This window comes from Photinus pyralis, unplaced genomic scaffold (assembly GCF_008802855.1).
Source record: "Photinus pyralis isolate 1611_PpyrPB1 unplaced genomic scaffold, Ppyr1.3 Ppyr1.4_LG2, whole genome shotgun sequence".
Lineage (NCBI taxonomy): Eukaryota > Metazoa > Arthropoda > Insecta > Coleoptera > Lampyridae > Photinus > Photinus pyralis.
In genome coordinates, this window is record NW_022170403.1 from 13,907,537 (window position 1) to 13,925,626 (window position 18,090).

An 18,090-nucleotide genomic window follows, 5' to 3' on the forward strand; every position below is an offset into this window, starting at 1 on the left:
GTACGTTGACGTCACAAATGCTTACGGGCGTGCGATGTTTAATAACATATTTTTAACGTGCGCCACAAAGAAACAAAATATGACGATAAATTTCTATTTATTTGTTTGTAAACGTAAAGAAAAATCACAGGTGCAGAATTCGGGCGTAAAATTATTCTTTGTTGTTGGTTCTTCTTATTGACAACTGCTTACGCACATATTTTTTATACGTCATTCGGCATCTAACACCTGATCCAGTCGCGTTGATTTTCAATTCCAAAGCTTTGTATAGTTCGGAGATTTTGTGTATATAAAAACCACCGATTGAAATCAATTTCGGGCGAATATTTGCCCCGTCTGGGCTTGTAAAACTAAAGTATGACGTTTATTTGTTCTACTTCGAAAATATTCCCATTTTTCATTTAGATATGAAGCACTTCATCTAAGCTGTGTACATCCTAGGGCAGGCCGATCGATGACGAAACCTAATGGCCATAAGAAGTGCGTGCGAGGGCGTCGTGCGATTGGTTGCGTCCTGTCGATACCTCGCTCAGTCCCACTCGCCGCCGCAGATCACTCCGAAGTTTCGAGGGGTACATACAGATAAACTACCCTCTTTGTGCGACCTCTAGCGGTGTACGGTTTTCTTATACGTACGATGTAAGCGCAAGTGCCGAGTGTTTCTAGTAATAGGCTTCGATAGTCGGACACTTGTTTAACTATTATTACTTTTAGAGGATCTTTTTTCGAGACCATATGGTGCAGGTACTCCACTCCGTCCGGTCGAATCAAGTCGACTTTTCGATTGTTGTAAGTAAATTTCCAATGACTTGTTATTAATGAATCCACGTTAGCTGGGTGATTAATTTGCACAAGACAAAATTATTTTATAATGAAGTCAGCGGATTTGTATTGTGAATTCAGAAGTATAACACTCAAATTGTAACGCGATCTAGGTGCACGATTGTGTGCTATACTTCGGTGTTTTTCAAATCTGACAGGATACTCGTGAAACGGTAACATTTGTGTCAATTAACGAACGTTACGTGAGCTTTGAGTGATAACGTAATTAAGTATGATAAAATCTTAAAGGCAGTATAATTCATTTTATCGTGTCCTAATTGTCACATGAAAATTAATTCAGTTAAGATAACTCAGACAATTTTTATATGGTACTGTTACAAGTTGTAGAAGGTGTTGCTCTTCCAAGTCGATGAACCTTTTCGTATCAGAGTATTTAGTGAATGGTTTTGATCGATTGACAATTATTTCCATACATACCCCGCTAAATAAGCTTATTGTATGTTTCTTGTAAATTAAGTTCATTCACTAATGACTTCCATACAACTGCAAGCAATTGTATCTATCATGCTAATAAATGTAGCAATTCCAAGCAGTGTATCATATAAAAGTGTCCAATCGATTTTCTGAATTTTGAATCAGAAATACAGTTCTCATTCCAAAGTGGTCAATTCCTCACTTCTGGAAATGTTAAAAAAATTATAGACTCTCGGTTTAGGTAATCTTAATTTTAATGTTAGCATCTGACACCCCAACTTGAAATCGCAATTAAACGATATGGCTACAAACCATTGTTAAAAAACATTCATGTACAGCGAGACCGTCCGAATGAAACTTCCGAATTTTTTATTGGACGTGAAAGCATATCTAACCTGATGAAAATTTAGATGCAAAAGTAAACATAAGAGTTTATCATTTCTCGTGGTTTTATTCTTTCGATTTTTGTTATCATTTTGTAAAGCATCTGTTTTTTTGAAGTACTCAAAGTCTGTCAGGTTTTGTTTTAATATTTTGGATTGGATTGGATTGGTTTTGGATTGCTTGAGTTCATTTCCTGGACGCTGTGATTCCTTTTTGCTCTTAAGTTCTTCCTAAATTAATGAGGTTCCTATTGTTGGCGAACAAGAGGATTTTTCAGATTCGGAAAATTCCACCAGACATTGAACCTGTCTGCCCAATCCATGCATATTCCAATCCTATTATTTCCCTGACGACCCTAAAGGGGTTCGAGGATTCAGAAATCAATGTTAACTGAAATGTTTTCACCAATATAGTATTTTCGCAATGGACAAGGCTTTTTTAACGTTGAACCTAAAAATGAAGCTTTCTAGAGGCCAAACCCTTCAAACACAAAGGTTGGTATACCTAAAGGAGCACAAAATGAAAACAAAGAAATTTTGGTAAACAATTGTGAAAGTCTGAAGTGAAGCATAATTAGAAAACCTAACTGAAAGCGACAAATAGAGGAAGTTTTTTTCTTGAGGAAGAAATTAGTACGCAAATACTTACGTTATGAATCTATGCAATCGAGGTTGTACTGTTAATTTAGCCAAACATAAATTTGGTCACAGCAGTTTAAAATTGAGCACCTACTGTACAGGGTGGTCGTGGCTTACCATTGGGATCACCATAACGGTGAGAGATACAGTGTAGGTTAAAGGGGGGCATAATTGTCCCCTTGTGTGACAAAAAAATAATTTTTTAAAAATAACAGATATCACCGAAATACCGAAAAAATTCTTTTTTTGTACTCCTTTGTAGGACAACTATAAAAGCAATTCTTTTATATCAAGCACCATACCCTGTAGATGGTTTTTTTAACTTAACTGCATAAAATTATCACCGATGATAAATGACCAACGCGAGCGCCCATCACGACTTACTCTGCATCCAAGCAACTGGAACAGTTACAGTTCGAGGGCCACGTTGCCACACGTATGTTTAATAAGATCCAAATGGACTCCATATTAATTATTGTTAATTGTTAAGTTAATTACATTCGTATCAAGAGGCGCGCAACGTGATTACCATCAACAGATTCTAGTGTGTGTGCGTGTCTACAGAAGTGGTAAAAACAGTCAATAATTACAAAGACAGGCTCCATCACAAGAAGTCAAACAAAATAAGTGTAACGTAAATTTAATTACGCAGTTTTATTTATTTACGATTAACTAACAATTAATTTATAACAGTTTTAAAATGGATTAATTTATAACAGTAATAATTATTTATCACTTAAAATTGTTAACGTAACACAAGCGCATGGAACTAAACTCGAAACACAATTCAAGGACGCTTTAGAATGTTCTCGAACAAACACGTCATATTTCTCGGAAATATTACGTCACATCTGCCTTCGTTCTTTATCGCCAATGACTAACCTTTCATGGAGCCTCATTGCCTATCGAGATTTCTGGAATATTTCTGTGGTGATTTATATCCAATGTAGTCCAAATAAAAATAAAAAATATTTAAAAAAAATATTTTATCTGCACGAACTCATTTAAAAGAAAGTATTCGTATTAGATTTACATATAATATATTTTCTGAAATAATGTTACTCTAATATTGTAGTCTATGACTAAATTTTTCCTTTAATAATTTAATTTTAATACTTTATTTTTTTATGCTTTTATATCCCAAGTAGCATTAAACACTAAACGTTCTATCGTTAAACTCAATTAAAAACCAGTTTATCCTGGTGAGGGTGTGAATATATAAAAAGATTACGTTTATAATCATACCGTCTAATTAATCTTTCAGATATCAACGTTTGGCTGTATGCTTGGTTACGTATAGGTACAGGGTACTTGTTTCTCGCCTTTTATCTAAAGAGTTTTATCGTTGGACGCGTATAATTTTGAAGTGAGCGAGGAAATATTAGAATTTACACTAACTTGATATTACAAGCACATGAACTGTGGAAGCTTTATGATGATGTGCCTTGTGACAGAGAAATTTTTTACACGTTGAACTAACAAGTAAAAAATTGTCATTAACGAGCTATCCTCAAAGCTTGAATTTCTCTGAAATCTCTGTTTCAGAAAGCCACCTAAATGAATCGGTGACAAAAATTTCTTTTGTCAGAAGAAAATTTGATTCCTTTGTGGCGAAAGGCAACAGAACTTGTCAGGTTATAAAATGAGATATAGTCCTAATGGAAGTTGGATTTATGTTACCTTACTAAAGGTGCTACAGTTTATTGCCTCTCCCGTGGCACTTAATTAATTTTAATTACGTCTAAATTTCCATTGTAATGAAAATTATAATTAACATCATCGATAGTTTTTTAGGGCGTCGTTAAAAACTGATGCCCGGAAAATAATAAAGGATGATCGTTATTTTTTATATCTACTGTTAAATGTTGCACATCCATTACCTATAAAATAACAAACTCGTAATGGTTATAGAACTATAGTTATTGATTTATTGGTGAAAAAGCAGATCTCTATCAGACAAGGTGTCAGTTTGGTAACAGAATTCTACAGTGTGGAAATGCAGTCAATAAGGTGAAGTCACGACGAGGTTGCGTGTTGCTTTACAATTAGGATCGTGTCATTTAATTAAACGGGAGTTCAAAAAGTGTTTGATATTATGATTAAAATATTTGATAAACGTGCATTTCTGGTATCCCAGCTTACCTGTTGGCAATTTTCCCATAATTTCAATACTATGCGCCTAACTTGTAACACTCGCTCGCCTACATACTTCTAATTTACTCTGGATGACAGGAAATTAAAGTCAGCATCTGTCTGTCCATTACAACAGACATGTTGTTATCGGGCATCTCCATAGTTACAGCTTGTCCCCACTTTGACACCACATACCAGAATAATATCAGCTTGAGAGCCTATTATCCGGATATCACTGAACGCATATATTGCTGCATGTCACATATATTTGAAATTCCTCAATACAATAATAATTATGCCTCACTAATATTGTTCAAAACTGCTTCGTGGATAAATTAAATTACTTTGTCTCTAAATATAAACCTCCAACATTGTATGTATTGTTTGTAACCCATTTCGATAAAATATCAGTTATAAATTTACATATACTACAAGCAAATATTATACCTTTTTACACAATTACATGTTATTTGTGTAACGTAGAAGAATAACATATATCACGCGTTCCAACTAAAATGCACCTCCATCTCTCCAGTTTCCGAAAAATTAACAACAAAGTGCTTAAATTGGCCAAATGATTATCGAAGTGGCGGCAATTTAAGCTCACTTTAAAGTCTGCCATCTTATTATATTACGCGGGGTTGCTTTAAAACAATTAAACACTGATTAGGGTGGTGGATGTGCAGGTTAGTTATTAAGTTTTGTGTTATACTAATTATATAGCCAATGACTGAAATGACACTAATTCGCGAATCTACAATATAACAGAGAAGTAACTGACGGTTACCTCATTCAGTTCTACCAATATGAATTCAAATGGAAATCAAAATCCAGGTATGTCTTTTACGGCCAGTTGCACAAAAAAAATAATCCAGGATTATTGTTTAATCCGGTATTAAGACATTTGATTGGCTTTATATTGCAGTAGACAGCCAATTAAATGTCAAAATTCTTGTTTAAACTCAGATTTGGCAAATAATGTAGGATTTTGATTATAATTCGCTTTCCTGTAACCGCCCGTTAGAGAACTAAATATGCTTTAGAATTTAATGTGTGCTTTTTTTAAAAGCAAATTTTAATAGGGACACACTGTGTAAGTATAATAGGGACACACTGTGTAAGTATAATCTTTTTGTTACTGACTGGCTCTAGTAAATACTTTCAAATTAAATGTTAATGGTATATTTTAATAATGTAATATGTATACAATTAATTATTAGGATACCACTAAATTCATCAGACTGAACTACTAATGGTAAGTAAGGTAAATAATTAACAAACATGTTTAATTGATTCGTTATTTGCGTCTACCCCAAATTGAATTTATATAGCGTGTTGTATTTAACTATTGACAAAAGCACAACTCAGATGGGTTCATTAACCATTAACTTCTGTATATCGAATCCCCTTTTAACAATTTTTCATTATATCCCGAACAAAGGTTTCGTATTGATTCGAACCCAACATGAACTTCTTTGGATCTGTCAAAACCTATACGAATTTTAGACATGTTTTCCTTATTACCATTTTAACGCAAGACATTGTTTCAGATGAACCGCCCCATCCAAGTGAAACCAGCGGACAGTGAAAATCGCGGAGGTAATTAATTATATTACTTAAAATATCTATTTAAATTTCATTTACATTTTATGGTAATTTATTCGTGTAATTAGTCGAGATAAATGTTGTGTACTAATTACGCAAATAACATTTCTTTATTGCTACATAATCTACTCACATAGTGTAAGTATATCCTTTTATCTTTTGGTTTAATGTTTCGTGTCGGTGTGCAGCAAAATATGCACTATGTCATTTATGTTAGTAATTGATTTGAATCCACAGTATACCTACTCGTGTACTTTATGCTGATCTGTTCGCTATACTTATGGCCACCACCAACGTACTATCAATTAGCAGTGTCTCTAAATAAGTCAATTCCATTTATTAGGTACTTGATTTACACACGGTAATTGGAAAACCATCAAATATTTTTTTGGAGAAGACTTAAAAATAGCAGAGCGCATTTTAACGTTTTGGGGATATTTTCAAAATTCTCTATGCACTTGTAACATTTCAAAACTTTCTAAATTTCCTAAATTTCGTCTTATACATTGTGGAACTGCTTCCAAAATATTTGACTTTCCAACGCATCCATGAATTAAACATTTTCGACAATTATCGAAATATTTTCAAAATGTCTTTCAAAATTTTTTAAACAATTGTATAAATGTCTTACATACATATTTCCAGATTTTCTTATACATTTCGGAAACGCTTCCCACAATTCTCAACATTTCGCTCTCCCAAATTTGCTTGATTTCTTGAAACCAATATTTTGTAGTGCTCCAATAGTTATTGTTAAACTTAACTGCATAATTTTAGAAAAGCTCTACGATGTTAAGTAGCGCGAGTGAAGTGAATTAATAAATAAGTTTCTACAAAATGAACATATACAGTGTCGTCCAACTAAACTAGAAACCAATGCTAACTTACTTATTACTGGAATTGCAAACACGGAACGGTCTGGGAATTTTTGCATATCTTGAAAGAAGAACTCTGTAGCACATAACCATGTGTGAAAACTAACAAACACTGAAAACGAAAGAATTACCATCAACATGTTGATGCTCATCGTCGATGCAAAAAATAAGAAACAAAATTTCACTTTCAGTCGAAATGAACTTATTTCTACTCCAACAGTATAATTAGGGACCGGTTTTAAGAGCATAAATCTGTGTCTTAATTGTATTTGGTTTTCCATTTGAGACGTCGAAATGTATATACATTGAAAGTTTAAGTACGTGGTAAAGGTTTTTATCCAGATTTTAACTTTTTTAGATTAATTCCAGGTGTCTCTTCTCTTTTTCAAAGTAGTCCATAGACAAGGTCTGTACTCTCCAACCCTCATCAGCATCTCTTCATTTCTCACTCTGTCCACCCAGGGAATCTTTAACATTCTTAGGTACCGCCTAGCGCCTCTATCGTTTTTTATCAATCTTCCCGGGTGTCCAAGTCTCACTTCGACACAATAAAACGCTCCATATAACTGATTTTAATGTGCATGTCAGTATCGTTGGAGGTAAACTGTTTCCGCTTGTTGTTAAAGACAGCTTTAGCTTGATTTATTCGGCTTATTATTTCTGTTGTTGATCTCCCATCCGAGGTAATCTTACTTCCGAACTACGTAAGAGTTCACGTTTCCTAGCCAATCTCCGCTCAGCGACCACGGTGCCATTGACCGTTTCTACTCACCACCTGTTTTCGATTTATTGATCTTCACGTTGTGCGTTCTAAGGGATCTACCCATTTCTTCGACAAATTCTACTATCTCTTCTTCTGTCTCAGCTAGTAACCTCCTCCCAATTTCCTTCAACATCTTGAATAATTGTTGCAAATCCACCTTGTCAAATGGATTCTCAAGATCTGTGAAGGCTATAAAGGTATCCTGATCTTTTCGTAATCTCTTTTCATTTATCAATGTAAAAGCCAAGAACTTCTCCTGTACTCCTGTCCTTCCTGATCCCCAGTAAAAAATAGTTATATATTTCGTTCTATTCCTTTTATTATCATGTTTGTGAGGATTTTAAATGCACTGCACTGCATTGCATACATATAAATTTAAAATCTGTAGTTTTATACATACTTCACAAACCATATGAAACAGTTCGTCATGCTACTTTGATTGGTTTCCCTGGCAATCCGTCTACGTCGCACCGGGAGCGTTTTTATTGTTTAACAACCTGATCTAATTGAAAATCGAAATCGAAAAATGCAATCGACCATTTCCTCCGCGCCCACTTTCCAGTTCCTTTCCAGCTGTTCTCCACTAAGCCTTCTTCCTCCATAAAGATTGTCTATATAATGCTTCCATTTTTTGCAATACCCTTATCTTTATACAAAATTGACCCATCATCATCATTTAAATGAACGGTCTTCCAAATACTTTGTCTATGTCTGTCTTACTCCTCTGTTGAGCCTTATGGCGCGTACCTCTTTCTGCCTTCCTCTGTATAGTCTCTTCTTCGCTTTTTCCTCAGTAATTTCCTCTGTTATCCACTTTCTCCTATAGTCCGTCTCACCTTGACTTTAACAGTACATGCTCCTATGGTCATCAACGATGCCAAATGTTGATTTGTAGAAAATGGGTGGCCCAGGTTCGATTCCTGGCCCATGCAGAATTTTTTTAATTTTCTATATTATTTAGTCATTCTAAATTTCGCCAAACTAATGATAATAATCGTTGATGTAGGATGTCGTACAGGCCCACAGGACCTGCTATTTTTATATAGTTTTGTAGTCTATTTATAACCAAAAAAATGCATTTTTCTCTGTCTGTATGTCTCTTATGCCTTCCTAAACCGTTCATCCGAAATATAGGGGAACATTGGATTGTCATGGTCTGCGTCTCATTCCTCGTTCACACAACTCGCGTCCTTCCCAGAACCATGCCGACCACATATCGACTGTAGTTTATCTGAAACTAGTGTCATCATATATAGCAACCATTCCGCGATGAATCTCGATCGGGTTTGCCTTTTCACCTCGCTTTTCCTTTTTCAACCCTGTATCCATCCCATCTCAGAATTTAAAGTAAATTGTTAATTATCAGTGAGCAAATGTATTAAAATGACATTTCACGTTGTAAATAATGACAATTAGCATTCAAACTAAACTCGGCATCACTGCACTAAAAACTCCCATAAGGATTGCGTTATGTGTTCCCTGTTCTGTAAAGTCAAGGTGGGACGAACTAAACCTCTCGCTAGGAAAGATTTCCGGTCACAGAAGACCGGATCCCGGTCTACAATCTGTGTTTTTCTAAAGATGTGAGCGACTTCCGGGATAGGATCGTGCCAATGTTGAACGAAAAGTCTTTTCGCTCAACATTGGCACGATCCTATTCCGGAAGTCGCTCGCATCTTAAAAATAACATAAATTGTAAATTGACGCAAGGTGTGCTGTGACCGGCAATCTTTCTCGGCAAGAGTTATACATGGTATGGGCTTTCTGTCGACCTATTACTTTTTCTGTGCTGTTTATCATATTAGTTTTCAAGTTCATCCGTGTAAACCTTTGTCCCATATCATTACTTAACACCACTCATATAGCACCTGTACCTAGTCTCCCTTCAATGCAGCCCGTGTGAACCACTCAATAATCACCCCTCTAGAAGCCACCGTTGTCTGTCCACCTCATTTCACTTATTCCTAACATCCTTGCCCTTTCCAAGGAACTATTCTCCCCCTTCTAAAGCGCAATCTCCTGCAATTTTGCATTTTACAAGATCACGCATATTAGACATTTTCAAAAACTGCTTAGGCTTGGGAAATCCTAGCATTTAATTTGGTGCTTTCCCGTTGCTTTCCACATTCTGTGCCGTCGGTCTGTCTTTAGGGGCTTTTTTCTAACCCCAAAGGTAATACCCATCACTCACCAGCCACTCATCCCTCTTCTACAGGCCGTTGGCACTTGAGGCCTTTAGTCGCCAATTCCTTGTTAGTCACAACACTAAAATAACTACCAAGATATTAATAATCTCTGGTCGTTGGTTATGCTTCCTAGCTTCTCCAACAACTAACCCTCTTATTATGCATGTGACATGTCTTTCTATTGTTGCCGTTTTGCCGTAACCGTTTCAATTACTTAACGACATAGGTGAGCGAAATTAACCTCAAAGACACCCTACCTTACTTGGGCACATCTCTACCGGAAATTTAGAATTATTGGCATTGGGAAATATTTCCGGGAAAACTTACCCCTTGCTCTCGATAAAAAAATATGTCTTCGTCTAATACGTAATTCGCCTACGACGTCTTGACATTTAACACCTATTGTATAGAAATTTGGTTCCTATTCATCAACGGTCTTACACGCCCATTCGTTTATGCTCAATATATATATGCATGCGACAGCTTCCTTTAGATTCCCACAAAGTGTTTTGATCTAGATTGCGAATGCGTGTCATAAGCAGAGTATGATACAGTTAGTGCTAAAGCATTCTCTTTAGAAAATAGATTCACTTTCTATTAAATTGGTTGACGTAATTTTCTTCAACGGTGCAAACACATTTTTCATTCGGCATACGCTTTTGTATTCAAAAATAAAAGCAACACTTTGCTGTTTTTGTTTCTTTTTTTTCTGTTAAACAAATAGTCTATAAAATATCGATGCTTATCGCCGAGAAAGTTAATATTGAAGTAAATGAATTGTTATTTCTCAAAAAGAGAGACAATCGAGGTAATATAAACGTACCGTAATGACATTCGTGTTTTTAGACTTTCGGAAAACGAATTTCAATTGAAATCGTAAAGGACTTCATTTCGCAAAGAAATTGCAGCATTTACTTAAAGTTTACATGCTTCTGCGACTGTAACTGACTGATGTTGCTTTTGTTGCCTCTTACTCTGTTTTATGAACTTACTCTGTAGCTGCTTGATTATTTTCCATTGTCTTTCAAACTTAAATCGATCGATTAATTTTCTAAATTTTGATTAAATAATTTAACCGGAAAAATTCACTCAAATGAAGAACGTTCAAAAAGATGGGCCAAAAATACGTAAAACATTTCGTTAATTTAACCCTTTATCCTGTAAAGCCTCAATAGTATATCAGAGTGTGTTCATTTACATAAATCAGCAATATATTTAGCTTTGGTTCAATGGAACTTCTATTCGATTAAATTTACAGAAATTAGGTATAAAGGCGACCGAGATCGAAGAGTTCCTTATTTTATATTATTACTTTTCCCTTTTTGTTGAACAAGTTATAAAAAACGAATTTAATGAACCCTATGAATTTGTGATAGAAGCTCATCCATCTGATCAGAAGAAACAGTGTGGCAACAGTCAGTTATACAAAAAAAATATGTGAAGTAATTACGGGTTCATTTTACAACAGGGCAAATGAAACTGAAGAATTTAAACGGCCATAAGGAAATAATTGTCGTTGTCAATCAACTATTAAGCAAGTAAATTTACAACGTATCCTTTAGACAAAATCCGAAAAATCGTTTATAGCTTACCTGTTACATCTGACAAAACATCGCGTGTGTACTACTCCGCATGTGACTTAGCCCAGTTGCACAATGTCAGTTTAAATTTCAGTGTATAGTTAAATTGTGGGTTAAAAAATTTGATTGGCTAATATTTAACAAGTTAACCAATCGTGTTTTTTGTCAGTTAAACTAATCTGAAGTTTAAACTGACATTGTACTACCCAGCCTTAGTATAGATTATCCATAAATACCGCGAGATAAAGTTATAAATGAACTAGGTACATAATCACAATAAACAAGTTAAAAAAGTAATCGTAAACGATTTACAAAAAGCGGATTTCCACTTGCATTCATTTCCCATTATTGTAAGATGCAACTTCTATTAAAATCGTAAAAATCCGGCCACAAATATGAAAGATAGCGTTACATAGGTGCTACTTCAATTTCAGTTTATAAGAAGAATTTCATTGCAATGCTTTCCTAAATAAGAAAGTTGGCACTGCGCATCCGCTAACCTAAATTTTGAAACTAACGTTAGATTTTCCTTTGTTTCAAGTGGCTATGTATCAAATTTCATTTAAATACTTCCATAAATAAAAAAGTTGGCACTACGCATGCGCAAAACCAAATGTTGTAACTGGCGTTTGATTTTCCTTTCCATGCGCCTATGTATCAAATTACATTTAAATACTTTTATAAATAAACAAGTTTGCAATTCGGTTTATAAATGATCGAGATTAAAAGGGCACCTGTGAATTTTAAATCCATTCGACTCAACTTTTGGCATTGCGTATTATATAGTATTCAGTTCATAACTAACGGAGATGTCTAAGCGATCGGACATTTCTCAACAAAGTTATCGTTCACACGGATAGATAAACGGACAGACAGACAAAGGAACCGACGAACAGACTAACAGACAGACAGCAATACAAAATTATAAACGATCTCTAGGATCGTTAATAAACGGCAAAAGTGTAAAATTATGGAACATGCAAAAAACGTTTTTTTGTTTTTTTTACAATAACTTTTTTAGCAATAAACGCAGAAAAAAATTCGTTCCTTGATGTTGCAGCCTCGACACCATAACGAACCAAATAGCGAAAAAAGTAGAACAATAGCTCCTAAGATAAAGAACTAGGAGCGTCTCAGCGAACGAGCGGACGGACGGACGGACAAAGTGGCCACAATAGCGCATTTTTTTTATTTTTGTGGAAATGCGCTAAAAAGAGGATGAGTTTGAATACTACAATAATAGTAACCTATTTAAAACTGTGCACTAAATCATCAGTATTATAAATTGGTAACAAATGTGTAAGTTTCAAAACTGGCTTCTAATAAATTTAGCGCAGCATTAACATTTTTTTTTAATCGACCACCAAACAGCATTACGGCGATACCGTCGCCTTAACCTAATCAGCCTTGTTTATATCTTTTTCTTCGTACGTAAAGGTCAATCCGCTTCCTAAGACTGGAAACAAGGCTTCGTTGTGTCGCACATGGCGTTGTTAGTAAATAAAGCCAATTAATTTGTCCGATAACCCTTTTACAAAACATCTGACTATTCGACATTACGATTTACATTCCCTTATTTCTGTGTTCTAAAATGTATGATACTCGACGAATAAACTTACATGACTTAAACAATTACTAAATTTACAATTAAAAACAAAAACTAACATTACAATGACAATTTAACAAATTTTCCAATTCTGGGTCTTTATGAACAAAATTTACCCAGGTCCTATTAAATAAATTGAAACATTTTACATACGGGATGTAAACTGGAAATTACGTTTAGAACACGTAAATTTTCACTACAGGGTGGCTCACTTGCAATTTACACAACAATAGCCGTTTTTTTAATTGTATTTTTGAAGTTGGTGCTTCTGTGGTGAAAAAATATGTTTGCCCAATAAAACAAGTTTAACCAAGTGCCTAATACGCGTTCCCTTCAAGAAAATGTAGACGCTAAAAATTTAACTAACGTACCAGGGGTTTTCGTCCCTTGAATGTGGTTTCATTTAAAAGCCATGAGCAATAGCGAGATCCTTCAAATAATTTTTGTATTGTTATTATTAATTTAAGTATATAGGTACCTCATATTAATCCTTAAAATGAAAAGTAAAAATCATCAAAAACGGTTTATGTACCTATCCACCATCATTATGTCCAGATAAAAGCATCATCTAATTGAAGAAGAGATTTTTGATAAAAGAGCTTTCGCATACCTAACTAAGAAAAGAATAGCATTTTTTTTCAACGCAAACTAGGAAAATTTTGTAATTAAGTAACACAACCATTTTCCTTAATTTGAGTTTTTATCTTAAATTTGATTATGTAATATAATACGTTTTTTGGGCTGCTATATCCAAAAAAGGGTACTTTTAAGAATATGTACCTAATGTAAACTAACGATTGTCAAAAATAAGCCCCCACCATGTGGAAGTAGGCCACTGACCATAAAAAGGTTCTTTAAAAAAAACGTAGTTCTGAAGATATATAACCAGTGTTCCAGACAAAATATATACAGTAGGTATGTTCCGAGATGAGGTTCATAAAAAGTCCTGTTTTTTTCCAAAACTCTAAATTTTATATGTTTATAGTGAACTGACGTATATAATATCTACCTTATAGGAGCTCCTCCTTCTCCAATTGAGATAATGAAATTCATTGCCAAAATTAGTTGACCATTCCTAGCTGTTTGATGAATTGCTCCTATCAGGTAGTAAACAGATCAACATAAAGTTCAATGTCACGGAAAATTCATAAACTAAATAATGTAAATGTCGGTCATGTTTAAATTTACTCTATGGTGTTGATCAATACTTTTCAGTCAGACTTAAAGTAGGTTCTTGGTATTTCATCGCTAGTTCTTACGATTAACACATTTTTACCTTCTTGCGTTAATAACTGTCGCAAGTGATCGAGCTGTCATGCTTTTTTTTGTTGACGGTTTTATATATTATTGTCAAAGCGATTAAATATACTACGAAATACTTATCGTCAGATTAAGTGAGTATAACTCAAATCCGCGCCAAATGTAACAATTATGTTAATAGACATTCTTCTTTCATCGCTTTCGTCTCGAAATTTATTAACAACTTGTTGAACGTAGATGTTCTGTCGAAGTACTTTTGCACTTTTCAGTCATGCAATGCATGTATTCCATGCACATTTAATCTATATTACTTATTAATAGTAGTTCCTCCTCAAATCGGCCTCACTAAAAAATTAATTAGTATTGGCATAATGAATGCGAATGTTGTCTGTGAAAATTCTCCCAAAAAAACCATTTCCATGATTTGCGTAGTAATCACTAAATTAACAAATTATTTTTTTTGACATAGGTCCTAACAGCTTTAGTTTCCATTTTCAGCTAGACCATCTCACATCTTAGCTTTCTTGTATTTTAAGCATTCCTTTTAAAAACAATTACCAAAGGTTTATTAATTATTTCCTTGTTTGCCTGTTCTGTTCCTACACATGTGAAATCATTCCCCCATTCTTCAACAAAATGGTCTTGTAAGTTCTATATAAAGTAGTCATTTTTTCATTTTGATATCCTAATCCTAATTATGGCATTTATTTACAATAATGCCCATCCAAATGTGCGGGCTGTTAGATGCAAATCATCCCATACTGGTAGAACAGTAAGTTCTGCCAGGACAGCAAGTTCTCACTTTTACACGTAGTTTTGACTTGCCATATTCAAGATTATTACTTCCTAAATTCTAAATATTTTTGTAGAGGACTAAGGTTCCGGAGTCTTAAGTATTATAATGGCACTTTTGGGACAAAACTGGAAATGCAAACAAATGATTCACTTGTGTGGAGTTTTCGCAGTGAATATTCGCCACACCATATTTAATACAGACCCCGTATGATTTCGTCCTTACACTCACAGAAAGTATCCACGGCCGATTATATTAAGGAATGTGCCGTTATTTTCGTGCCCAATAATAATTAAATGATTCATATTTCGAATCTCTATGGTGCTCGCCATGCATAGAGACGACTTTGGAAAAACTTGCAGTTGAATTGTTTCACTACACTTTCTTTTTTTAACTGAACGATATACGACAATGCACTACAAAGATCGAACCTTTACTGTCCTTTGTTGTGTTTGTTCTTCTCGCTGTTAAATGTAAAGTCACTAAGTTAGTATACTTATTTTAATATCTGTAGGGTAACATTTAGAGCCGTCCCGAGTCCGCAGCCCGTGACGCCGCCTGCTAGTTCTGTTCTCATTGCAGAGCTCGCGATGGCGGCCTGCAGCTGCGGCGGCGTCTTCTGGAAGTAGGGGCAAGGTAACGAGGAGATAGCTAGCTCCCTGCCCCAGCCCGGACCCGGTCAAGTAAGACCACGTCCTGTCCTTGTTGTGGCGATGTGACAGTGTCGTGCGTATTAGACTATGTAGTGCGTTGTTCCTGTGCAGCCATGATCAGCTCGTTCGTTCGATGTATGTCTAGACGTTGTGTACCTCTGAATGTATAGTGCGTTTACATGTCTAATCGTACAGCTATTTCTAGAAACCTGCACAGGCTTGCTTGTATTTACACCTGGGGGTTTTGGAAGTACCTGTACTGGCCTCCAGTACGATAGGTGAAGGAGGTCGGTAAGTATCGTCAATGTACTGCCGTGTGTGTACAACGCAACTACCAGAGCACTGTCATGTACCCCACCACCACGCTGTTGAACACATGTTCCCATCGTAACGAGCTGTAAATTATTTCTCCACAATCTAGAAACGTATATTAATAACGGACTTTCTCCTACCTTTCGCTAGACACTCTACTAATCAATATTGCGCACACAAATTTTCTTCTAATATATTGTCCATAATCACTTCGGGGAACGGTGAACGATGGTCGCATCTGCCGATGACGACGCGTGGTGGCGGGGGCCGCACAGGCTCCCTTTGGATCATCCTTTCATTACAACCCGTCTCTGATTTAGAAAGCGACTTTGATCCAATTATACCTCACCAGTTTTCCCTAAATTCCTTCCCTAGATAACCCCGCAATAAATAGCTCCGTTTACATCGATCGCTAGCTCCTATGCTCGTACCTTCAGTGTCAATATTAGCGGACGATTATATGGAATTGCACCTGCGTTAGTAATGTTTATGTGTATGATGAATGTTAGACAGTTGACTAACGGTTTTGTTTTGCGACCGCAGACCGAAAGCTGTTCGTGGGCATGCTCAGCAAGCAACAGACTGAAGAGGATGTCAGACAGTTGTTCGCGCCCTTTGGAACTATAGAAGAGTGCACCATTCTCAGAGGACCTGACGGAGCAAGTAAAGGTAATATTATGTTTTACACATATTTTTATACACCAATGGCATTACCACCAAAGAACGCTTTTGTTCCGTATCTTGTTTGAAATGCAATTCGCAGATACACACACTTTTACCTATACATTAATTGTAAAATAGTACCCTAATTCAGTGGAAAACATCACCGTAAAATTACATTATAGAGACATTTATTCCACACCTATTTGGATTTACCTGTTGATGTGCATCTTTTCGCGTTTTAAATTACATAGACGTGCTGTCTGAACCATTCAAAATTACAACTCTACCTGGAGAAAGCAACACGTGTATCGGATCAGAATTCGCACTTGGGATTACGCTTTAAAACGTATCGTAAGTCGGTCATTAGTCGGTGTCACCGTTCTCTATTAGACACACTAAACAATTTGGTTAACACTTTCCACTAACGCATTACGCTAACCATTTCAATTCAATAGCAAATCACTGGAGAGCATAGACGGTGCTTGAAGGCTAAACTGAACGTGTAGGTGCACTCTCAATGCGGTCAGTTCCCGTGTCACTGGGAATTCAACTTCATTGCTGAAACAGGAACTGTATATAGTGTTTGTCAGTTAAATGTAAATAGTATTAGTACGAGTAGCTTAAACCTATAACTAATGAAGTGCTCCAGTTTGTTTCTTAATCCTATTAATTGTTGTTTCAATTTATTCCCGCATGCGGAAAGAAATAATAATCGCGAAGTATAATGTCGAATGTGGAAACATTAGGGAGTTTATTGGACCTGCTGGCAATAGAAGTTCATCAAAGCTAAAATGAGTAACAAGTTGAAATAAAAGGCTAGTTGCAAACATATTGTATGAAAAGCTTGAGTGACCGCATAAGATATCTTTTAATTTTCTTTTACAAACTTTTAATAACCAAGTGAGTTCATCACATTTGCACTCATTAATTTTAATGTTCCGGACCACAGAACTAGATGTAAATCCATATTATTTAAGATACCTCAATCCAAATCCATTTTATTAAATCACACAGCACCGATTACACGCATGATGACAACCTTTAATACTCATCAATTATTATTTATTCATAATTCATATTAGGGATGTAACGGAGCTTCGGTTCCGATTCCGAAAGAGCGGAACTTCCGATTGATTTTGCACTTTCTATTCCGATTTCGGTTCCGACAAATTTTAAGGGGGATCTCACACAGTTCAGTTATGAGCGTTTGCAGAGGTTTCATAGAAAAATTCCCCAGACTTTAGTTTCAATCACTTAGTGCTAAATGATACACCGATCTCTTCGCAAGGAAATTTGCGATGTTTCTATAGTAACACATTTTTCAAATTTATTGCAATATCAAGTGAAATATCGTGTTAAATATAGCCAAAATGTGTCACTTT

General features: G+C 35.5%; 1 protein-coding gene across 1 annotated transcript; it reads left to right on the plus strand.

Annotated features, from left to right (window-relative positions):
* Positions 1-584: 584 nt before the first annotated feature.
* LOC116163837 (CUGBP Elav-like family member 3) lies at positions 585-16,794 on the plus strand. The gene is made up of 4 exons (XM_031477966.1): positions 585-665; positions 715-789; positions 5,963-6,011; positions 16,589-16,794. Exons 2-4 carry the CDS (start codon positions 736-738, stop codon positions 16,792-16,794), a joined length of 309 nt encoding a protein of 102 aa, XP_031333826.1. The 5' UTR covers positions 585-665; positions 715-735.
* The last annotated feature ends 1,296 nt before the right edge of the window (positions 16,795-18,090 follow it).